The following is a 24,310-nucleotide window of genomic DNA, read 5'->3' as shown; positions in this document are numbered from 1 at the left end:
GTCAACAATGGTCAACGCCGGATTTCGTTGATTAGTATACCGGAATAAATGTTTGTGATGTTAAGCACATGTCGTCATATAGTTGGTATATGTGGGCATGCAATACATTTAGTTCGTGTAGTTGGTTGTACATTTAGTTCGTATTCAGTATTAAGTTTTATTTTATTTTTGTGTTGATGAATGGATAAGGATAAATTATATTTTCTTTAAGTATTGGAGTCTTTCTAAATCACAATTGTGTTATCTTTGTAGGTGTTTTAAGTAAGGTCCTAATCGATTTGTTGTTATTCATTATTGGTTTTGATAAAATCTAATAGAAACCAAGTTTTTTTTAGGAAACTCAAGTTATAAAGCCTCTTGTCGAACTCAATCTTCATTGAATTCAACAAGATAAGAGCTCGTCGTTGAGGTTTCTTGGAGATCTCTTTGCCGCGCTTGTTTATCGCTTTGGCATCTCTATCACTCTTTAATTATGCTCATCATTCAACTGTGTATTTAATATTTTGATATTACTTATCATCGTCAGATATGCACTTATCACAATTGTCATTTGTTAGCAACGTTCTTCATTGGTTAAATCTTCACAAAAAATAAGTTTTTCCATCGGTTTCATTTCTCGGATTGCGGATGATTTTTTTTTCTTTTCAAACAGTCAAATCAAAATAAATTATAAATTATAATAAAACGCCGCTCGATTACCTACGGACCTCCCTCGGCAACAGATAGACGAACAACATGCACGGTCCAGCAGGCCAATCAAGCACATGATCCCAACCAACCTATATTTTCTAATATCTTAAAATTTTTATAATTTAATATAGATACACATAATTAAATAAATAGAAAAACTAACAAATTTATAATAAAATATACATTTGTAGTCTCATATAATTTTCTCATCTTCTCAATACACCTAGGAAAGTGTCTGCCAAACGGTTTGGACATAAATTTGGGTTTGGATTGGTTTGGTTGGTTCGATTTGAATTGGGTCGGTTCGGTTATATTTCTCTCCTAGTGCCTAGTTTATAGCTAAGCGGTTAGCTTCTTGTTTCACCGATACACTTGTTAAAAGATCCAAGGATATGTCTAGGGGTTCGAACGAGGCTGGTGATTCGTCCGAGTTCGTTTATCCACCGCTGAAGAAGCCCAAGGAAAATCCGGTTCCGGAGGCGGAGGCGAAGGCGAAGGTGGATGCGAAGGTGGATGTAAGAATGCGAATTCTCCGCAAAGGAGACTGGGACGATCCGGAATATAAGAGACAGCGAGATATTTTTGAGGAGCAATTTGAATCGAGCGAGGTAATTTTTTTTATTACATTCTCTTATGGATTTGTATGTACCCACCAAATTTTTTTGTCTGGTAATGATCTTTAGAATCAGATGTTCAATTTTGTATGGTACTTAATTTTATTTATATGCATTTTTAGGGTTACGATGTTGATTGGGATAATTTGGACTTCAACTTCCCTGCCGTCAGATTCGAATGGGCATCAGGTCTATCAGCTCGACATACTAATATTGAGTTACTCAATCTGCTCATAGAGACAGCCATTGACGAAGAAAACGAAGAAACTGGAACAAAACTTGAGTTTGTCAAGTATGTGAGTGCAAATGTACTTGGCGTCCAAGGTTTTCTGTTTTACATAACATTTTGGGCAAAGGATCTTTCCTCACCAGTTCCAGAGCCAAAATTGTACCAAGCAAAGGTGCGGAAGTTTGCGGATGAGATCGATGTTAGTGAATTCAGGTTAAGGCCAACACAAGAATGATCAATGGTGAGGTACACTTTTCATATGATTGAGTTGATTTTGCTTCTTGAGTTGAATCTATTGTAAGCCATGACTTGTGAGTTATGTCGCTCATACAGGTGATAACTACTTCAACTCCGTGGGCTTCTCCAGTACTTAGATCTCGAACATTTTACTTTTCAAGTAACTTAATGTCATGTTATGCCCTTATTATCTAATAATGTATCTATACTTTTATGTAGCTGGTCTTTACAAAATTATACGGTTCTATTTAAGTTCGGTTATTGAAATCCTGAGACGACAAAATGCATAAAATTTGCGATATTGATAGAAATGTAACTGATGAATGGGTTTAATAATGTTCTTGCCTTCTTGGGAACTGGGATGATGATGGACAGAATCTTGTGTCGTAATATGAGATGAAGCCATTCGTGTTCAAGATAAAAAGTCTACCTCACCATGATCATTCTTTTGTTGGCTTTAGCCTGAACTCACTAACCAACTCATCCATAAAGTTCCACACCTTTGTTTGGTAACATATTGGCTCTGGATTAGTCTTTTGCGATGCACCGAAGTTGAAATTAGTCTTTTAGTGTCATGATTTAAAACTTTTTTTTGTCATGGACCAATTACATAGGTTATGCAATTTGTAAAACCTAAGAATTTCATTTACTGAAATGATATTTACGTTTTTAGCAATAACGACCCCCTTTAGTTTTCTATTTCCTACAATTGTGTAAATATTCTTTGTTTATTACAATATATGACTATAGTAAAATCAACCTTATGTATTTTCTTTATTAAAACAAGCATTCTTTGATTTCATTAATTATATTTTTTTAATAAATCAAAGTTAGCTTATATCATCAAACAATTTTACAAATTACCACAATTTTTAGTTATATAATTGTAATCAAATTTTATTAACTCAAAACATATGATTAATTAAGATAGTCTTGAGATACTGAGATGAATATGCATTAATGTGTGAAAACAAATTGAGAGTCCAGCAGACGCCGAATATGTGTCAAGAGTGGAGGAGAATCTCAAACGCCAGCATTTAGGTCTTTCTACCTAATTTTACCATTCATGATTATTTACACTATACATATTTTGTAAATGCTAGTTGTTAATGAAATCAGAAAAGAAAAAAATAATTATTGTGTGATATGAAAAATACTCTCATTAAATGTGACTTGTAATTATTTTATCTAGTAGTAACACAATTTCGAATATGAATATTTACTTAATTTATTGTTGGTTATATTCTCATCTTCTCTATTCAATATTTATCACGTTTCATTTTATTTTTTAATTACCTATATATGTGATTTTTAATAATTTTATAGTTTTGTTTGAACAGAAAATTTACAAATTAACAAAAATAATACTATTATATTCTATTTTGCAGTTGAAAATGTAGTATTTATTGGAGAAGATATCGATATTCCTCAAAAATAATGCTTGGAGGAAGAAATAGAAATGGATTTACAGTGACGTTGCACTAGAATATGATCCAGGAATGGAGAAAGACCGATCAAAAGATCCCTTTGTCAATTTTCGAGTAATAAACTTTTCTATGAGTTTTATTTAATTTTCATAGTTAGCCTCATTTGAGGTTTTGTTCATGAAGCATCTATAGTATGTGGTCGTCTGGACCATAAGAATTTGCAATATTTATGGCCATATTAACCAGAAAACAAAACCTAGAAACATGCATATATCATTTACCCGTTTTACATTTGTTTCCTATTTGCTGCATTGGTTTCGATTCATTTTTCTAACAATAATTAACTTCGTTGTGATAATTTCGTTATTATAAATTGAAAAAAAAAGTACCACGGTGAAGGTCTTAATTAGCTAAACTAATTATTTCGATGGCTTAGAAATTTAGAAAGGAAGAGTTTATATAGAAAAAAGCATAAGAAATATAGAATCATATGGTGTGATTAGCATGTATATATTAGTTAGTAATTGTGTATTCCATGGTTTAGCTTCGATACATTAAGTTCTACAGAAGTAAAATGTTCCAAATAAAGAAGAGTCTTCTCACTGCAAGCGCACAGAGTTGGAAGTGACCATCACCTGTACACATGCACAAAAATAAGATATTCAATAAGGTACGACCCAACTGATAAAACTCACAAAGGAAGGATTTCTGCGGAATTGCTATTTGACTCAATCTCAATGAAACACTCAAAGCAAAGATAAGACGTGTACCTCACAATTGATCATTCTTGTGTTGGCCTTAGCCTGAACTCACTAACGTCGATCTCACCCATAAACTTCCTCACTTTTGCTTGGTAACATTGTGGCTCTGGATTTGGTGAGGAAAGATCTTTTGCCCAAAATGTTATGTAAAACAAAAAACCTTGGACGCCAAGTACATTTGCACTCACATACTTGACGAACTCAAGTTTTGTTCCGGTTTCTTCGTTTTCTTCGTCAATGGCAGTCTTTATGAGCTGTTTCATTAACTCCTCATTGCTCATCTGATCATCAAAATCACTTCCCCAATCGAAATTGACGGCAGGGAAGTTGTAGTCAACTTTACTCCAATCAACATCGTAACCCTAAAATCATAAACAAGATGATGCATACAAATTACACCACAAACAAAATTGAAACTGAGTCTGCATAAACACTAGATCAAAGGCTAGGGAATATATATATTACCTCGCTGTTTTTAAATTGCTCCTCAAAGATCATTCGCTGTTTCGCATATTCCGGATCGTCCCAGTTTCCTCTGCGGAGAATTCGCTTTTCTGGTTTTACCTCTGCATCCACCTTCGCCTCCGTATCTGTCTTCTGCTTCTTCTGTGGCGGAGAAACGAACTCTGTCGAATCTCCAAACTTGGTGATATCGGAATCACCAGCCTCGTTTGAAACCCTAAACATTTCCCTTTTTCTTCCCGTGTTGAGGAAGATGATAAAATGATATTAAGACTACAAATTATATCAAATTATGTGTATAAATATTAAATTATGAAAGCTGTTGATAAATATATATATATATATATATATATATATATATATTAAATTATGATAACTTTTGGATATTGGGTCCAATTATATATGATATATATCCCAAAAGATTAGATTTGTTCAATTTTTTCATGGTAGATTTAAAATATGATTTTCCCTTTTTTTAGCTTTTTTCTGTAAAAAGGTTTCTTAAATTTATAATGAAAGAATTAAATTATTTATCCCACAATATTAGTTTTTTTTTTTATATATATATTTAATTCATAGTAGATTTGAAATAATATATTCTCCTATTATATTTTATTCTATAAAAGTTCCTTACAATTATGATAAAAGAATTATCCCAAAAGATTAGTTTGATAAGTTTTTGCATGGTAAATTTTATACTAATATTTTTCCCTCCCTAGCATATTCTGAGTAAATGTTTCTTAAAATCATAATGAAAGAATTAAACTATTTTTTGGCACTCTATAAAAGTTAGGTACTTCTAAATAAACAAAAGAATAAAATAAAAATTGGGTGTTTGAATTGCATATTTTCAACGGCTGATAATATATTAAAAAAAAAAAAAAGTTAGTCTGTTCAAGACGATAGGCACCTTCTAGTTTTCAGCTACACCAAAATTTGATTTCTAGGGTTTCGACCATGGCTGGTGATGCTGATGCCTTCCATTCCCTAGACTCGACGGAGCTCGATTCTCAACTACCAATGGAGACAAAGGAAGATACAGAGACAGAGGCAGAGACTATGACAGAGGCACCACCAGGTTTCTTTTTCGCCGGCGAGAGACTTCTCCCACTAGGCAGCTCAAAGGATCCTGAGTATATTAGACAGTGCGATATTTTCTACGATCAATTTCAAAAAAGCGAGGTACTTAAAACTTTAATTTAGGGTTTATGTTGCTGTCAATCGTGCCATTCAATTTATTAGTTTCATGGTCCTCCTTAATTTGTTTGTATACAATCGGATTCATAAGTTTTCTAGTCTATAACTCATGATTGTTTTTAGCAAAAAAAAAAAAAAACACATGATTGAGAGTTCTTGATTCTGAATTTTTTTTTGTTTTTGAAGGGTTTTGATGTGGACTGGGACAATTTGGGATACAAGTTTGTCAAATTAGGTTTGAGAGAATTATGAATGATCTTATTAGGCTCGTAGGCCAAGTATTTATACAAGACTTTGAGCTTATCCTAGAAGGAAATATAACTAATTGTAATTATCAACAAAGGAAAATATCCTTATTCCTAATACCCCCCTCAAGTTGGAGCGTGGAGATTATGAACGCCCAACTTGAACAAGAAGCTTTCAAATTCCATGCGGCCAAGAGCTTTTGTAAAGATATCTGCCATTTGATCCGTGGTGGAGACATGAGCAGGACGAATAACACCTTTGACTATCTCATCGCGACGAAATGTAGATCAACTTCAATATGTTTCGTGCGTTCATGAAAGACCGGATTAGAACTTATGTGAATCGCAGCCTTGTTGTCACATAGAACTGTCATAGGTCCTTTATGAGGCAGACCAAATTCGATGAGTATAGAACGAAACCATAGAAGTTCTTGAGTAAGTGCAGCCATGGCCCTGTATTCAGCTTCAGCAGATGATCGAGAAACCGTGTCTTGCTTCTTTGTTTTTCATGAGATTAGTGAAGTGCCAAGCTGAACCATCCAACCGGTAAGAGACCGTCGCGTTAAAGGGCAAGACGCATAGTCTGAATCACACCAACCAGTAATATGAAGAGGAGTTGTTGCATCGAGAACGATACCTTGACCAAGAGTTCCTTTCAAATATCGAACCACTTTGAGAGCTGCAGCCCAATGATCTTCGCGAGGAGAATGCATATATTGAGAGAGAATGTGTACCGCATATGTAAGATCCGGTCGAGTGGCAGCGAGATAAATAAGACGACCAACTAAGCGACGGTAACGTTCACGATCAGGGAGAAACGAACTAGTCGAGAGACTTAAGCGATGATTCTGATCCATTGGATACCCGGCCGGATGACATCCGAGAAGACCAGCTTCGGCAGCGATCTCACTTGCATATTTTCGTTGACAAATGTAGAAACCGGAAGGACTTCTAGCAACTTCCAATCCGAGAAAATATTTGAGTGTACCAAGATCTTTCATGTGAAAGCAGGTAGAGAGATAATCCTTGAAGGCAGTGAGAGCTGGAGTTGAGTTACACGAAATGATGAGATCGTCAACGTATACCAAAATGCGTAAGATGACACCATCCTTTTTTGTAATAGAAAAAAGAATAATCGGATTTGGCATGCGTGAACCCGTAAGTGCAAAGAGCATCAGACAATTTCGAAAACCAGCATCTCGGAGCTTGCTTGAGACCATAAAGAGACTTCTTTAAGCGACACACACGTTATCACCAGGCGTAGAAAACCCGGGAGGAAGCTTCATATAAACCTCTTCTTCTAGATCACCATGAAGGAAAGCATTGTGAACATCCATTTGATGAACCTCATGATTTTGTTTAGCAGCAATGTCAAGAAATAAGCGAACAGTAGTCATCTTAGCCACATGAGCGAAGGTATCGGTGTAATCAAGCCCTTCTTTTTTATTATTCCCAAGAGCGACAAGCCGAGCTTTGTACCTTTCAAGAGTACCATCAGATTTCTATTTGATTCGATAAATCCATTTAGAGCCAATTGCTGTTTTCTCGGAAGGTAAATCTTCTAATGTTAAGTTTCATGGGCTTCCAACTCAAAACCAATTGGCATGCAATGAGTGGATTGGCCCAAGTCCCTTATATACTACTCAAGTCCCTTCCCATCTTTCCAATGTGGGATCTTTCTCCACACGCCCCCTCGAGATAATGGCTCTTCTAGCCATTAATCTCGACAGAATCCATCACGCCCCATCGAGATAATGCTCTTCTAGCTATCTCGACAGAATTGAGCCTTCCTTTAGGCTATCAATTAGTGGGGGTGATCGGGCCACTTTCCGGGCTGGATTAATGGGTCAGCGTATGGATCGGGCTCTGATACCATGTCAAATTAGGTTTGAGAGAATTCTGAATGATCTTATTAGGCTCGTAGGCCAAGTATTTATACAAGAGTTTGAGCTTATCCTAGAAGGAAATATAACTAATTGTAATTATCAACAAAGGAAAATATCCTTATTCCTAATAAAGTTCTTTGCCATCAATTTTGACTGGGAACAACATTTTGATCCGCATCAGAGCAAGGAGGAGTTACTCAAACAGCTCACACAGGCAGCCATTGATGAATACAACGATGAAAATGTCAGAGCTTGGTTAGTTCTCCCTAATGTTCTAGACTTCTAGTCCTCTGCTTTTCTAAATAGTTTTCTCTTCTCTATTCCAGGGAACTGAAATCGAGTTTGTGGAGCATGTGAGTGCAAATACAACACCTTGTGCGGGTATAATGTATTATATAACATTTTGGGCAAAAGCTGTTTCGTCACCAGATTTAGAGCCTAAACGTTACCAAGCAAAGGTGCGGAAATTTGGTGATGATATTTATGTCGATATGGTGAGGCTGAGGCCGACTCAAGACTGATTGTTGGTGAGGTATACTCTTCACTCAAAACTTATATATGGCTTTATCTTTCTAGTTTGTTTGTTGAACATCATTATCAAATGATCAATTTTGTTTCAGAATTCTCTCTCTTTGGTGGGTACATGTGACTCTTAACTCCATGGCCTTCACTTTCGAGGAGTCTTTGTTTAATATTCTGAAATTACTTTATTAGATCAGATGTCATGTAATAGTGTTTGTATTTATGCTTTGTAAACGTAACATGTTTATCCGCACGGTGAGTCAATACAAGGGCAAAAAAATAGTTACTCTCCGCACACTATAAATACATCTCAGGATCCATATGATTTGCTCTTTGAAAAGTTGGACTACAAGAATTAATTAATTCCATTAGGATGATATTTTCATTAGGATTACAAGAAAGGAAAAGAAAATTATAATGTTTTATAAATTTATATCGAAAGTAAGAAAAATTATATTTTATAAATGATATATAATTTGATATTTATTGTTTAAAACTTGCTAAAGTGAAAGAAAATGATAAATAAAGCTAACAACATAATAAAAAGCTACTATTGAAAAATTTAAAAGAAACGCAAAACAAATAATAACAATAATCTACTTTTAAATAGTTTTACAAAAAATGATTTATGATTATAGTATTTTAAAATTGAAATGGTTGCCCGAGCCGTGGGGTATTAAGTATTAACCTAGTCATAGTAACAAGTAGCCCTGGTAATATTGAGCCTATGAATAAACGGTTCCTTCCAAATGTCCGTTTTGTCCCTCACAACCAAAACGAGTTCTTTTATCTCAAAACCAAAGCTTTCTTGGTCCACAAGCTTTCAGAACCTACAGACCTATTTCTCACGAATTTACTACATGCTCTGACTCTGAAACTTGGGTTCGCGAGTAACACTTTCACTGTGAATCACCTCGTTAATAGTTATGTCAAGCTCAAAGAAATCAACACTGCACGCAAGGTGTTTGATGAAATGTGTGAACCAAATGTGGTTTCATGGACTTCGGTTATTTCTGGGTATAACGACATGGGTCAACCTCAAACTGCTCTTTCTATGTTTCAGGAGATGCATGAAGATAGATCTGTGCCTCCCAATGAGTACACGTTTGCTAGTGTCTTTAAAGCTTGTTCTGCTTTGGCTGAATCAAGAATCGGGAAAAACATCCATGCCCGTCTTGAGGTATCCGGGCTCAGAAGGAATATTGTGGTGAGTTCCTCTCTTGTTGACATGTATGGGAAATGCAACGATGTGGAAATGGCTAGACGGGTTTTTGACTCGATGATTGGTTATGGCAGAAATGTTGTTTCTTGGACCTCGATGATCACTGCTTATGCGCAGAACGCTCGTGGCCATGAAGCTATTGAGTTGTTTAGATCATTCAATGCTGATTCGACGTCGGATAGGCCGAATCAGTTTATGCTGGCTAGTGTAATTAATGCCTCCTCTAGTTTAGGTAGGCTACAATGGGGGCAAATTTCTCACGGGTTAGTTACTCGAGGTGGTTACGAATCGAACAATGTGGTTGCTACCTCGCTTCTAGATATGTACGCGAAATGCGGGTCTCTAACCTGTGCAGAGAAAATCTTCTTCAGAATTCGCTGTCATTCTGTAATATCTTACACATCTATGATCATGGCAAAGGCAAAGCATGGACTTGGAGAAGCAGCGCTTCAACTATTCGATGAAATGGTTGCAGGGAGAATAAAGCCTAACTATGTAACGTTACTTGGCGTGTTACACGCTTGTAGCCATTCGGGTCTGGTTAACGAAGGCTTAGAATTCTTGAATTCAATGGCTGAGAAGTATGGTGTGATTCCTGACTCGAGGCATTATACATGTGTTGTTGATATGCTTGGAAGATTTGGTCGTGTTGATGAAGCTTATGATTTGGCAAAAACAATAGACGTTGGAGCAGAGCAAGGTGCGCTATTGTGGGGAGCTCTTCTTTCAGCTGGTAGGTTACATGGAAGAGTTGAGATTGTTAGTGAAGCGAGCAAACGATTAATACAATCGAATCAGCAAGTAACAAGTGCGTACATCGCATTATCCAATGCTTATGCTGTTGCTGGAGGATGGGAAGATTCGGAATCTCTTCGATTAGAGATGAAACGTAGTGGAAATGTGAAAGAACGAGCTTGTAGCTGGATTGAGAATAAGGATTCAGTTTATGTTTTTCATGCCGGGGATTTGTCATGTGATGAGAGCGGTGAGATTAAGAGGTTCCTGAAAAATCTGGAAAATAGAATGAAGGAAAGAGGACACAGAGGAAGTAGTAGTATGATCACAAGTTCGTCGGTTTTTGTAGATGTTGATGAGGAAGCTAAAGAGGAAATGGTGAGTTTGCATTGTGAGAGATTGGCTTTAGCATATGGATTGCTTCATCTGCCTGCGGGATCAACAATTAGGATTATGAACAATTTGAGGATGTGTAGAGATTGTCATGAGGCTTTCAAGCTGATCAGTGAGATTGTCGAGAGAGAAATTGTTGTTAGGGATGTGAATAGGTTTCATTGTTTTAAGAATGGATCTTGCACTTGTCGTGATTTTTGGTGAATTTGTTTAACTAGTTTAGATTGATTTTTTTTGTTCCACATATTCAGAATCATTTCATAGTACAAAGATTTGATGTAGAAGCGGGTTCGAAGGAGATCAGAGGTAGTTGTTTTAGATGCAACTTTGATGCTATGTGAACAGTAGAAACAAAGTTTTAACCTTAAACCACAACAAAATCAAAAACAAAAACTTGGAAATAGACTTGACTGGTTGAGAACTATTACAGCGCACTCATACAGTAAACAAAAGTGCAATACGCGTTATACAGTAATGCAAGCTAACTATTTCGACTTAGCATGCGCGGTAGCGTTTAGGAATGGCGAAGTTTTAACATCCAAACATCCCCAAAAAGGAACATCAAAACAGAAGAGCATCTTGCATGGATCCATATGCAGCCGAATAGAGCGATAACTAAGTAGAGATACAAACAGCAATCCCAGAAAATGAATGAAACATAACATCCGGATTCTCATCTACTTTGAGAAGAAAAGGACGACACCACAAGTAGCTTGAGGCTGCTACTTACTACTTTGTTGGGTTCAACACGAACTTCGCAACAATTAACATGTAAATTTGGTGTATCGAAAAACCCATTCAGCAGCAGTATAAGTGTCTAAAACTAAATCACCCCTATGCTAACAAAAAGACTGGACAATGCCATAATGTTACTGGGAAAAATAATATAACTGACGTAGCTGTAAACAGGAATGATGTCCGTTGCAAAATTTTGGAAGGTTTCGTGTACGATGTCAAATTAGAAACCAAAGAAGTTGTGTAACATGAGTGTTCAAAAAGAATGAATATGGTGATCATTTGCTCAGTGAAAAGCTACTCTGTAGAATAAGATGACAAAACAGAGGGGAACATACCTGAGAGAAGCGGATTAGCACATAATCTTGATATATCACCGTAAAAAAAAATGTATGTTTCATAGAGCAGTGTCTTGTCACAACTCTTATCACTAACCAATCTTTTAAATGACTATATCTAAGAATCCTGCTACTCTTCTATAAATATTCTTTAGTTAATCTTGAATACCCGGACACCAAAAAGAAGAAAGACCTGAAACAGGACCCTGAGAGTTACTGCAAAGTGCAAACTTAGACCTTATGTTGCAAACTTAGACCTTATGTCCTTATCTAGTGTCCTCTTTCCAAGTCTTCCTTTCCTAATCTATTCAAGGGTAATACGCCTTTAAATCTATGCTAATTAATAAGATTTTTCTATGGAAGTTCATGAAACCAAAGGTAATCTAGATCCAACGCTTCTGAGTTTCTCTTCTTCCCAAAACACTATTCTATTCTTTATAGGACCAGAACCTATGTACAAAATAGAGTCAACACTTTGGGCCACCGAATCTTGATGAACGTAGAGCATCCATGGCAATCTCAATCATCTTTACAAGTGCTTCCACATCATGGAAACTAAAATCGACAACTTTCTTGATAGCAGAGATACAGTCTCCATGCTTTGTTTCTTCTGAGGTGACAGTGACTGCTTTAAAAGCATTTTGGGATTTTGCTGAGGCTTCCATTGCCAGATTCATGCTCTCCGTCTGTATTAGATATAAAATATCAGCTTTGTTTGGCACAGGAAGATAGATAACAAATACATCCACAGCTTAGGCAACAGAAGGATCTTAGTTGAGATTTCAAAACTCAAACAGCAGAGGTGAGAGGCAACCCAGTTCGCTTTTTCAAATACTCCAAATGTATCATGACATAATTGATTAAGGTGGGATAACTTACAAAGTCCAATAACGGAACAAAATTTAGTTGGCTTCTAGCAACAGGAAGAAGATTTCCAGCAACATGGGAAAGACCTCTTTTGGTTTTAGCAGACTTATCAACCACCCCTTGATGATTGAGACTATCGACATCAGATGCGGATGATGACGGTGATTCACCTGAGGAAACAATTAAATGAACAAGATGTGTGACTTTACTGAAACAGACAGCAGTAAATAACTTTAGAGTAAATAGATCCCAAGCATATTTTTCTCTAGTTTTTGTCCAGATATTGAGGAACTTCCACCATAAGTTTTTCCTGAAAACACTTAAAACCTATCTAAATCTGTAAACTATGAAAAGGTGGACATACTAAGTCAAAATAATAGGTATACGTTGACTACTGCTGAGATAAATATCTTAATTAAGTGACCAAAAAACATTTGTTACTTAATGTATGGTAGTAGACATCTTCTGAGAGAATTTTGACTCGAGCAAAAGAAACCATCGAGAACTATTTTAGACAATGGAAACTACTACAATTCTGACTTAACCACATTGAAAGAAAACTTCCAGAAAAAAAATGTCCACTCACTGATATGATCATAGATGCAAAATCCCATATTACCTTGAGGAGTCATCTGTACCATTTTTTGCAATTCATTCCATTCTCCACTCAGACCTAGACTTCTGCCATACACTAATCTCATGCAAGCCACTTCTGTGCACTTATAGGCCAAAGCAGCTGCAGCCATTTCTTGGCTTGTTTCATATTGATGGGCACAGCTTCTGTGACAAACAAGCACAGTGTTCAAAGACCACAAAATCATAAGAGAATCAACAGCATTCTGTCAAAGACCAACACCTAAAGACACTGGATTCCTGAGAAGTTTCCTCAGGCATAAGGAAATGGGAAATGAGCAAGCACAAGCATTCACTTACTCTGAAAGTTTTGCAGCAGAATGGTAAGCCTCAATATGGCTCATCTTCCCCCCTTCCACACTATCAGTACTGCTCATTTCTAAAACTGAAGCTCCAAGGAGAAACCTCAGAGCCGCTTTAAAGATGGTCTCCTTGTATTGATATTCAAATCCAGAGCTCTGAGTTCATTGAGATAGAAAGACAACCAAATTAATAGCCAACACAAAACTAGCAAAAGAAAGACAGCAGTGATTCATATTGCTGTTCCATCATTTGTTTCGTTTGTTTATTTATAGCAGATGAAACTTTGAAGCTTCAGATATAAAGGAGTCGATTAGATTAATGAGAATAATGTAATTTAATCTTCATTAGTACTTACCTAGTCTCTCTTGTATCATATAAAATACATCATAAAGCCTTTCATAATGAATCAATTCAATCATCATTCATACAGACTACATTAAAGGTAGGATAAAAATCTGACCTTGAAAGAGTCAGCACGCTTTCTCAGCTTTTCAGCCTCTTGAAGTATATCATTCGCAGCCTGGCAGGGTCTATCCATAGTCTCATGAACAATGGCACCGAAATTCTTTATCCCAGCTCTATTCTCAAGGAACGTTTTCATACTTGTGCATGGTAAATCACCAAACTTTGAGTTGTTACATACTTCTGATTTTGGCTGATTCCTGTTTCTAGGATGAGTTGTTGACAAAATCTCACAGTTAGCTTCCTGAGATAGGGGTTTTCTATTGTTACCAATTATACTCCCACCATCACCATATTTCATGTTTTGGTTTTCCCGAGATATGCTTTCTCCAGCTGATACAAGATTTGTGGGGCATGAAGACCTTGCAGGGGAAGAGGAAACTGATTCCACAGGGGATGCTTTTACTTCTTCCACATACATTCTTCCACTTTTATGTGATCCTAAAACCTTCGACGAGCTTGATGTTTCTACCCCAGAAATCTGCCCACTTCCACCAGAGAAGTATCTACATGAGGCATCAGCATTCCAGAATTCTTGAGAGCCATCACCATCAGCCTGAAACAATTCATTTTTTTGGTGTGCTTTAGATTCCTGGACTGAAATCTTAGTTGTTACCGCCATTTCCATTGAGGGCTCTTTTTCCTCACCATCTGCAAACAATTTTGAATTGTTCCCATCCTTAACCTGCTTGTTACCCATCAACCTTATTTTCCTCATAGGATTATTGATATTTCCATGAGATTTTGTACACAAGGAACCACTAGCAGTTGTCAGTTGAGGTTTGTGGTCAGGTTTCTTTTTAGATGCGAGTAATCTTTTCTTTGTGTCTCGCTCTACATCCAAAGTGTAAACATCATTGTCATGACGTTTTGTTTTTCTCTCTGCTGGAGTCCATTCCGGATCTTGATTCCAATGTATTTCTTCTGCTTTAACACCTCTGGCGAGTTTGGTACCATCACCAGTCTTGATATGCTTGGAACCATCACTTTCTTTTTTGTCAGCCTCCTTTTTCTTCTTGATCTTTATCTGACAACCAGTACCTACAATAAGAACAAGTTATTTTGATAAAAAGAAGCCCAAGTGCAGTGAAAATGTACACTAGCTAGCTGTTAGAGGGAAAGACCGACCTGCTGCTCGCCACTTTGCTTTCTGGTCAATCTTATCCTGAAGAAAATCGTGCGACACACCAAGGTCTGTGGACATCTGAGTAGCCTTAAGTGTTTCTCCTGGCAGCTTCATGTTTTTTGAAACTCCTTGTGATAAGTCTTTGACGTTAGACTTCTTTTCAATTGGATTAGGCAATGAACCAGAAGTTAAAGGTTGGTAGCTTTTATCAGCATTACTAACATCAGAGAGGAGTTTAACACCAGTGACAGGACCATGACCCTCACTAGCATGATAGGATTTAATTGCGTTTATAGTCTCTTCCTTGCTGACGCCACAGTGGTTCATTCCAGGCCTACAAGAGAATTTTAGGGAGACAATAAGAAGATATGATAATATGATAACCTGAGGTTCTGCACAAGGTTGACGGACGGAATCCAGAAAGTAAGTAGAAGCGTTGTCAATACAATTTTATATCTTTAACGCTTGACCCAGCCATTCTAGGGAACAAGACCTTAACATGGTTGAAAAGATTTCTCCTATATAGAACTATGAAATTATTTCAAACTAACCATTATAGCGACTAAAAAAGACTAGTGCTTAAATCAAGGAAAGAGCACAAGATACAAATACTTGAAAAGATATATGTTAGAAAACGAGGTGATATGGAATAATCAGATACTTACAGCCAGGTTTGCATGCTACACAACCACTTATCAGGCAGCTGCTCAATATTCAGGCCATAGGGCAATAGCCGCCATGTCTCACAACTCTCACATTGGGCCCAATTATCTACGTCAACACTGGTGGAAGAAGTTGCAACCGGAAAATCAAACTTAATGTCCATGCTATTGTGACCTACATATGTGGCATCCTTGCAAGGCATCTTTGATAAAAATTTATCACCAAAACGATTTTTGCTACTGTTCTGTTGCAACTTTGTCGGACATGTCTTTTTCTCCTTCACAGCATGCAACCCAACAAACTTTATTTTATTTGCGACTCTAGGATCACTTTCTGCATCTTTTCTACAACCTTCCTGCAAGTTACTGTTTGTAGTAAAACTTGCCCCACCTAAACCACAAGCTGAGTTATCCCTGGCTCGCTGACCAGTGGAAAAAACTTTTTGCTTCTTCGTCTCATTCCAAGTGGTGGCATCAAAGCAGTCTGCCTCTTTCCTTCTCCTTCCAATTGGAGTTTTCTCACAACACAAAGCATCCGAAAACTTGTTCTGTGTCTGAATAGAAGGTTCCTTTCCTGTCTTAATCACAGGTTGATTGTCTAATAAAGTATATCGCTTCTCCTTATTCTTCACAAGAAGCAGACTATCAGGAAGAGGCGACATCAGTAGATCCTCTGGAACAGAAATGGCAGTCATTTCCTGTTTCATGAAGTTAAAAGTAAGTTGGCATCAAATCAAACGAATTAATCCACACACCAAAAAAAGTTTTAAGAGAAAGATGCGAAATATGATCTACCCGAAGAATGCGGGAAGGAGATTCACTTGTCTTCCCCAGAGATGTATATGTTCGGGGTGGTGAATTTGGAGAACCATCGAGACCAAGATCCTTACAAACCATCGTGACACTTTGGGACAAGATTTCAGAACCCATTTTGATCCGAACTCTAATCGGCTTATGATCAGGCAAATCATTTGCTGGTGTTCTTGCATTTCCTTTATTTATGGGAACTTTTCCTGGAGCTTGAGCCAAAATAGATCCTGAAGTTTGATAGTTCTGAGGATCCCGATTTCTTACTAGTTCAGAAGATGTAGCAGGGAGTGACTGAAACTTTTGAACCACATTCTGCGCAAACAATAATTCATTAGTACTCAAAAGTAAACTACTTATAACACTGAGGAAGCAAAATCACTAAAAGGTCCAGATTCCTTCAAACCTCAAAAGAATCCATAATGGAAGTACAAAAACAACAAGGTATTTTCACTACCATATTTTCCTTTTATCCTCACATCGAATTGAGAATTGTTTCTCTCATACCTTCCCGGGTAAACTGTTGGAAATTCTTTGTACAGCATGATTCCCTAGGGAACTCCTTTGACATGATGGTACAGCCACCGAACGTTTGTATGTGGGCAAAAATGATCCATAGTCACAGATCTTCGGACCTGACCAACCATATCATTCTACAATGACAATTCTTTTCAAAACAATTTCTGACTAAAACCAATTTAATATTACTTACCAAACCGGTCCAGGGCTCCCTCTCCAAAATCTTTTTGCAAGTGGCCAAGTACATTCTGCACCTTCTTGTCCTTAGATACACAAAGCAACAACACTTGATTTTAAAAATGCAGAGCACATATATAATAAGATCAAGTAGCAAAACTTAATATCCAACCGAATATTAGATACCACGCAAAGAAAAAGAACAAAGATACAAAAACAGAGAAGAAATGATTATCCACACTTATAAAAGCATACTATAATCCTCATGGAGATTCAAACAATTGAGCTTTCATAGGCTACAAAAGACGCATAGTTCTTCTATCTGGAACTCAAAACTAAGTAGAAGCAAGCAAGATACAAACCATTTGAAATCTCTTATAAAAGCTATATCTCCTCCAACTAAACTAAGATGCACAAAACTTAATCATCTTGGCCTTATAAACAAAGAGTACTATTCATATGATCTTAACACTTCCAAAACAACCCATAATCAGAAATTAAGCATCACACAAAGATCAACAACTGCTTCACATAACACCACACAATGAAAAAACCACAAACAAGAGACTCACAATGTAAGAGAGATCAACGTCAAGATCAACAACAGCTTCATCAGAAGAACAATTCATCTCTCCTTCTTCAAGTTCATAATCCTCTCCCATCTTGTAAAACTATAAAAACCCTAAACATAACCCAAGTCCAAACCCTAATTACTACTACTACCTCCTAAACCCCAACACACACGAACTCTGCCGCCACCAAACCGTCTCGAAAATCCAACATTGCCCAGAATCTCAAAACACACAAAGATTCAAATCATAAACACTTAGATTATCCTCAAAAAACCCTAAATTTGTTCAATCTCCAAACACAATCTTGATTGTTTTAAAAACGCGAAATCAATCGCTTAATCACGTTTATCACAAACTCAACCAAACTCGTTTGATCAAAGAACGAGATAGTTTAAAAGGAAGATTCGATCACTGTGATCGAGTCACGGCGGCGAAGTGCGGCGTCGAGGTTTAAGGAAGATTCGGCGGCAAGTTGCTTTTGCGTCTCCGAATTTTTCTGCAGACAAGACGCAATGTGTAGAAGAGTGTTTAGTTTTTGGAGGGTTCTTTTGGTTTATGTTTAATCATTAATTAATTAAAAAGATTTAATTTTGTAATTTTTTCTATAATTCGTATCTCTCGTTTATTAATGCTTGAGAAATAATTTACACTTTGCCCCTTATTTTTCTTAGATTTTATCGGATATCGCTTGTCAATTTAGAAATGAGAATATATGATCCCCTAATTGTAAGAAATTTGATCGGAGTTCTGATTTGGTGGTTCGTAATTGTAGCGCTAGCATGTTACTATATGGATTCAATTACGATTGGATGACGGATGTGGGTTTGGAGTTTTGAATTCATGGATAATTTTGGAGTAATGACTGAATGACGGATTTGGATTCAAAAGATAGAGATATTTTTTCTAAATACATATGGATGTTTGGTCGATAAACTTAATTCACACATTGTTATGATATTTTTGGGATTTATTCAACAAAATATTGACACAGAGAAACCAAACTTTATAAAGTTAGATATTTACATGACTAAAACCGCGCCGTAAAGAATTTAGATTGAAGCTCAGATTTGGTGGTTCGTAATTCTAGTGCTAGCATATCACTGTCTGGATTCAAATATGATTGAATGACAATTTGAATTGAGAATTTTGAATTCATGGATGATCAAATTTTGGAGTAATGACTGAATGAACAATTGAATGATGGATTTGGATTAAAAAGATAGAGATATTTTTCTAAATATGAATGTTTTGTCTATAAACCTAATCCACACATTTTTTGGGATTTATTCAACTAATATTGACACGGAAGCACCAAATTTTTATGAAGTTAGATATTATTTACATGACTATAGTTGTAAAAATTTGGACGAAACATGCAAACCAAACCCAACTCATTCTAATATAGAATAGATCGGATATGGAGTTAAATTTTGAAAACCCACTAAAAACTGCGGAACAGCCCACAATGCATTGTGAATTTTGTTTGAAAGTTCGCTAAATGGGCTGCATGGTACCGCCCGGCCCGGCCCTTTACCAATTTCTATGAAACATTTGTATTGGCCTCATATTTTGGAAGCCCATTTTGATGAGAGTTTTTTTTTTTTTTTTAGGCCTCAAAATTAGTAAAAAAACGCTCAAAATTAGCAAAAATGCCACATAATTAACAAAAAAATATTCCATAATTAGTAAAAAAGTATTATAATTAACAAAAATGTGTAAAAATTATTTAATAAAAATTATGAATGTCTAATAATTAGCAAAAAATAATAAAAGTTGCAATTTTTATTTTTTTCAAAAGGCCTCAATTTTTTTTTGTATTTGGCCCCGGATTTTACCGGACAGGTACTGGGTACCGCTTTTTAATTATTATTATATATATATATATATATATATATATATATATATATATATACATATTCTTAATAAAATATAACTTGTGAAATGTATCGTATTTTGAAGAGTTTTATGAGTAGAGTTATAATTTTTTGTAAGAATATAATATGTAAATGTATTCTTATAAATAAAATTCCTCTAAACCCTATCTAAATCTAAATACACAAAAGTAGTAGGGCATTAATAGATCTTTTTTTTTTTTTTGCTAAACTGTTAATATCATTAGAAGAAATGAAACTGTTTGGCTTTTACAAGAGAAAGCCTCTGGCTTTGTAAACCTTGGCAAAAAGATAAAACAAGATTTTCAAAATTGGGAAGTCACACAAATTTGGACTTTAGGATATCCAGAGCTGCATCAAGTCACGAAAACGTTTCCGGTGACGGCGCGCTGAGATAATGTTGCGGATCTCCCTGTTTATAAGATTGAAAATAGAGCCCGGAGGGAGAGAGACCTAATTATGGACCACGTTGTTTCGTTGCTTCCATAAATGGTAGATCGTTGCCTGCGCTGTAATTTTCCTTAAGATAGAAGGAACCGTATTTGAGGAAGCTCGAAGCCAAGAGAGAAGTTCTGCCCATGAAAGGAAACTAGGCCTGAGCGGATCAATTCTCTCGAGAACCAGTTTCCAGATTTCCGAGGAGAAGGCGCAAGTGATGAGAAGGCGATCTCTTGATTCAGACTGCAAAGAACAGAAAGAACAACTAGGCGAAGGGATGATGCCCCAGGAGAACATTCTCTGCTTTGTTGAAAGTCTGTTCAAGTGGGAAATCCACATATTGAAAGTTTGCCTTGGAACTGCTCCTTTAAACCAAACCTCAGAGTACCAATCAACCTCTTGCTTTCTCGGCCTAACAACATTCCAGGTTCTGGAGGTAGATAATTTCTTACTTTTAACTGCATCAACAACCCAAAAGTACTCATCCTGAGTATCAGAACCGGTAGGGACCTGGACTGTGGTTAAATGCGCATGTAGTCTTAAGGCAGCGTCTGACCTTGGTGAAGGGATGGTCCAGCAGGAACCATTGCAAGCATCAATAACCTTTGCTTTCAATGGAAGTCTTAACAGTGAGGGGCCAGCGGATCCCAGGCACTTAATAAGTGGTCCAAGAGGCGTCCAAGAATCATACCAGAAACTGATATTGCTTCCATCTCCCAGAGTTGCATTCATAAATTGCTCAGCAACCGGTCTCAACCGCAAGATTTCTTTCCATGTCCAGGAATCACGAATTGATTCTCTCAGCTCCCAAAAGCTATTAGATATGATATTATGATAGTTGTGCCAACTAGCCCATAGCGAATCATTTCCTGAAAATAAAGTCCAGATAAATCTTAAGCAAAGAGTTTTGTTCCAATCAGTGAACCTTCTCAGCCCCAAAGCTCCCTCTTTTTTGGGTAAACAGACAGTAGCCCATGCCACTTTTGCACCCTTACTGCCGTCAATGTTCCCAGCCCACAAGAATCTAGAGCATAGTGATTCAATCTTTTTTATGCAGCCTATAGGGAGGATAAAACTTGAAATCCAGAAGTTTACCACTCCATAAATGACGGAGGCAATCAATTGAGTCCTTCCTGCGAAGGATAATGTTTTAGTAGCCCATCCCCTGAATTTACCCGCAATTTGAGCCAAGAGAGGATCATATTCTAAAATCTTTAGCTTTCTATGCATGAGTGGCAAACCAAGGTAACGAATAGGTAGAGAAGCTGCAGGGAAGCCATGTCTCGCAATTGCATTTGATTGGAGGACGTTGAGACCAGCGTGGAAGAGGTGAGTTTTTTCTCTATTCATATGCAGCCCAGACCAAGAGGCGAAGTCAACAAGAGCCTCATTTATGCCGTGGAGGGATGCTTCAGAACCATCAAAAAATATCATGACGTCATCCGCAAACATCAAGTGAGAGAGTGAGATACCTGATGCTTTAGGATGAAAACTGATGTAACCTTGATCAAATCTGGAGTGAAGCAACCTGGAAAAGACCTCCATGGCCAGCACAAAGAGGTAAGGGGACAACGGATCGCCCTGCCTTAGTCCCTTTGAGCTCTTAAAGTAGCCACTTTAGTTGCCATTTAAACAAACTGAGAAGGTGGGAGTAGTTAAACATTCTGAAATCCAGCCAACAAAATTCTCAGGGACTCTTAAGGCTCTTAGGGCAGCGAGGATAAAATCCCAATTTACCGAGTCAAAAGCTTTCCTTATGTCGACTTTTAACATGGCGCGCGGTGAAATAGATTTTCTGTTGTATCCCTGGACAACCTCAGCTGCAAGTAAAACATTCTCAGCCAAAAGTCTTCCAGGCAAGAAAGCCGATTGGGAGGGAGAGATAACATGAGGAAGCAACATTTTCAGCCTTGAAGCTAAGAGCTTTGATATAACCTTGTATACTGTGTTTAAACAGGAGATAGGTCTGAAATCTGTCGTTCTTGCAGCATTAGGAGATTTGGGAATCAGAACCAGAGAGGTGGCGTTCCACTGCTTAAGAATTTTGCCAGATCGAAAGAATTCTAAGACCGCTTCAAAAACTTCATGACCAACAACACTCCAACAGCCCATGAAGAATTCAGCAGAATACCCATCTGGGCCACTCGTTTTATTTCTAGGCAAAGAGAAGAAAGCATCTCTTATTTCATCTTTTGTAAACATCTTGTCTAAGCACTGCTGCTGGGATTGAGAACATCTAAAGGGGAGCAACATGTCCATATCACTTTGAATCAGGCCAGAAATTTGTACCTCACCACCCAGGAGATCAGAGAAGTAGTCCACACACAATTTCCTTATACCTGCTTGAGATTCAATTTTTGCATTAATAGATCTTTATCTCATAGACCTAGTCATATCAAATATCACATATACAATTGTTTCTAATAATACTTTTAGAATTTAAGTAATTATATTTAGAAGCTATTTCGTGAAATTGATTTATATTCCCTGAAAAAGGATTTAGGTTTTCTCATATGTCATCTAGGGGGTCTTGCAAGTCTAAACCCATTGGGAATAAAAGAAAAAGAAAACTCTAGCTCGTTGTAGCTAGACCATGCATGTCTAAAATTGGATAAACAGCTCTATGCAGAATTATAATTTGTTTTTTTTTTTTTTTTTTAAATGGTTGTGTTGTAGTTAAGTGCATTAACTATGTTTACAAATGTCAAAAAGGCTAGTCGCAACCAACTCCATTTTCGGATTGCAGATTCTGCAGATCGGTCCCAAGACGCAGGATATTTATTTGGTATATTGATTACCTTTTGAATAATATACAAATTAGGGATCTTCCATATTCTCTTTTTCTTCTACGAATTTAATTCTCTTACTTATATTTTATTATCTTTCATCTAACCTTGGTATGTTTGTTAGCTTTCCTTATCAACATGACAATTTAGGAATGGAGACTAATTCGCATACTATCCATATCATTAATTAGATGAAAATCATGAAATATAGAAACTTTGGAAAACTAAGATTTGAATCTTGCATTTTTGTTTTTGCTGATTTTATTTTATTTTAATTTATTACACTTGAATGCACTTTAAATAATTTTAATTAGTTTGAACTTTAAATAGTTTTTCTAACATAGACTAAACTTTTATATTTTCTTCCAATTTCACCTTACTTTTTTGAAATCACAATTAAACCCTAACAATCATTTGTCCCTCTTGATAGCAGGGTTGCGTGCATGTGAGCGAGAAGTTTCGGCTACAAGCATCAGAGTTCAACGATTGGTTAATCTAATACAGTTGAATTTAATTGGTTTCAATTCAAACCCTCATTGTTTTGTAACAGCTTTTTTTTTTCTGTCTTGAATGTCACAGTGAAGACTTGAAATTGAACAGACCGGAGACTAACGTCACTAACCAATCACTGAACTGTGATGATTGTAAGAGAAAATTTGGGTACCAAAAATAATACTCTCTCTGTTCAGTACATAAGATGTTTTAAGCTTTTTCATTTGTTCTATTTAATAATATTTTCTCTAGTTTCTATGTATAATTTTTATTCATTTAATAGTTTTTGATTGTTTAAATCATACAATATTATTTTTTCTTATTAGTGGAATTTTTATAAATGAAAAAACATTTATTGTTTCTTAATTTTTGTATTTTTGCCTTTTTGGCCAAAACATCTAATATGGGATAGAAAGAGTATAGAAAACGGGCGGTGAACTAATTCAGATAATATATGTGAGTTAATATCACATTAGGGATCTAGCCCAAGTTAATAATTCTGTGTTCAAAACTTAGTATCTCTACTTGCATAGTTGCATGCAGTATTCTAATCAAGTTCGTTTAATCATATTCGACAAACCTTGTAAAAACAATTATAAATAACAAGAAAAACTTATGAAACGTCAACTACGTACAAAGACTTTAAAATATCGCAAACAAATTAAACATAGGTGAGATCATTTGATCATGACTCAAATTTAGATAAATCAAAGAATGATGTGTTAAAAGAATAAATGGTAGTATGATGTAAAGAAAATATATGCCTTTTTGAACAATAAATTATGGTTTGTTTGAGTCCTTTAAAGCATTTCATCATTTAAAGCATGTAATCATTTAAAACATTTAATCATTTATTGCAAATTTTAAATAGGAGATGGGGA

General features: G+C 36.3%; 4 protein-coding genes across 7 annotated transcripts; 2 read left to right on the top strand and 2 right to left on the bottom strand.

Moving 5' to 3' along the window:
- Positions 1–968: 968 nt before the first annotated feature.
- Positions 969–2,035, top strand: LOC9304264. Of its 3 annotated transcripts, none has more exons than XM_021019291.1 (3): positions 969–1,298; positions 1,427–1,774; positions 1,867–2,035. In XM_021019291.1, exons 1-2 carry the CDS (start codon positions 1,083–1,085, stop codon positions 1,766–1,768), a joined length of 558 nt encoding a protein of 185 aa, XP_020874950.1. In that variant the 5' UTR covers positions 969–1,082; the 3' UTR covers positions 1,769–1,774; positions 1,867–2,035. The 3 variants fall into 3 exon arrangements, with proteins under 3 accessions (XP_020874950.1, XP_020874951.1, XP_002870216.1); XM_021019292.1 differs by having other exon boundaries at positions 1,427–1,779; XM_002870170.2 differs by having other exon boundaries at positions 1,427–2,035.
- Positions 2,036–3,607: 1,572 nt separating this feature from the next.
- LOC9306287 lies at positions 3,608–4,709 on the bottom strand. Its single transcript, XM_021019661.1, has 3 exons — positions 4,424–4,709; positions 3,968–4,320; positions 3,608–3,832 (listed from the first exon to the last, which is right to left on the bottom strand). Exons 1-2 carry the CDS (start codon positions 4,643–4,645, stop codon positions 3,979–3,981), a joined length of 564 nt encoding a protein of 187 aa, XP_020875320.1. The 5' UTR covers positions 4,646–4,709; the 3' UTR covers positions 3,608–3,832; positions 3,968–3,978.
- A 4,248-nt stretch (positions 4,710–8,957) lies between these two features.
- LOC9304263 (pentatricopeptide repeat-containing protein At4g15720) lies at positions 8,958–10,946 on the top strand. Its single transcript, XM_002870167.2, has one exon. It carries the CDS (start codon positions 8,998–9,000, stop codon positions 10,822–10,824), a length of 1,827 nt encoding a protein of 608 aa, XP_002870213.1. The 5' UTR covers positions 8,958–8,997; the 3' UTR covers positions 10,825–10,946.
- A 541-nt stretch (positions 10,947–11,487) lies between these two features.
- Positions 11,488–18,361, bottom strand: LOC9306284. Of its 2 annotated transcripts, none has more exons than XM_021018978.1 (11): positions 17,822–18,361; positions 17,266–17,335; positions 17,061–17,188; positions 16,542–16,868; positions 15,750–16,444; positions 15,087–15,418; positions 13,957–14,999; positions 13,494–13,651; positions 13,180–13,340; positions 12,573–12,730; positions 11,488–12,379 (listed from the first exon to the last, which is right to left on the bottom strand). In XM_021018978.1, exons 1-11 carry the CDS (start codon positions 17,909–17,911, stop codon positions 12,161–12,163), a joined length of 3,381 nt encoding a protein of 1,126 aa, XP_020874637.1. In that variant the 5' UTR covers positions 17,912–18,361; the 3' UTR covers positions 11,488–12,160. The 2 variants fall into 2 exon arrangements, with proteins under 2 accessions (XP_020874637.1, XP_020874638.1); XM_021018979.1 differs by having other exon boundaries at positions 17,061–17,180; positions 17,822–17,862.
- Positions 18,362–24,310: the final 5,949 nt, after the last annotated feature.

Source organism: Arabidopsis lyrata (genome assembly GCF_000004255.2).
Source record: "Arabidopsis lyrata subsp. lyrata unplaced genomic scaffold ARALYscaffold_7, whole genome shotgun sequence".
Taxonomy (NCBI): domain Eukaryota; kingdom Viridiplantae; phylum Streptophyta; class Magnoliopsida; order Brassicales; family Brassicaceae; genus Arabidopsis; species Arabidopsis lyrata.
Note: the sequence above shows the minus strand (reverse complement) of the source record. Positions and strands in the feature narration are given on the sequence as shown.

Excerpts from the sequence above, each read along its gene's own strand:
- LOC9304264 (XM_021019291.1), top strand. The coding sequence starts at position 1,083 with ATGTCTAGGGGTTCGAACGAGGCTGGTGATTCGTCCGAGTTCGTTTAT. Across the intron at positions 1,299-1,426 it reads AGCAATTTGAATCGAGCGAG|GGTTACGATGTTGATTGGGA; the intron begins GTAATTTTTTTT and ends ATGCATTTTTAG.
- LOC9306287 (XM_021019661.1), bottom strand. The coding sequence starts at position 4,645 with ATGTTTAGGGTTTCAAACGAGGCTGGTGATTCCGATATCACCAAGTTT. Across the intron at positions 4,321-4,423 it reads AGCAATTTAAAAACAGCGAG|GGTTACGATGTTGATTGGAG; the intron begins GTAATATATATA and ends TTATGATTTTAG.
- LOC9304263 (XM_002870167.2), top strand. The coding sequence starts at position 8,998 with ATGAATAAACGGTTCCTTCCAAATGTCCGTTTTGTCCCTCACAACCAA.
- LOC9306284 (XM_021018978.1), bottom strand. The coding sequence starts at position 17,911 with ATGGGAGAGGATTATGAACTTGAAGAAGGAGAGATGAATTGTTCTTCT. Across the intron at positions 17,336-17,821 it reads ACGTTGATCTCTCTTACATT|GACAAGAAGGTGCAGAATGT; the intron begins GTGAGTCTCTTG and ends TGTGTATCTAAG. Across the intron at positions 17,189-17,265 it reads GGGAGCCCTGGACCGGTTTG|GTCCGAAGATCTGTGACTAT; the intron begins GTAAGTAATATT and ends ATGGTTGGTCAG.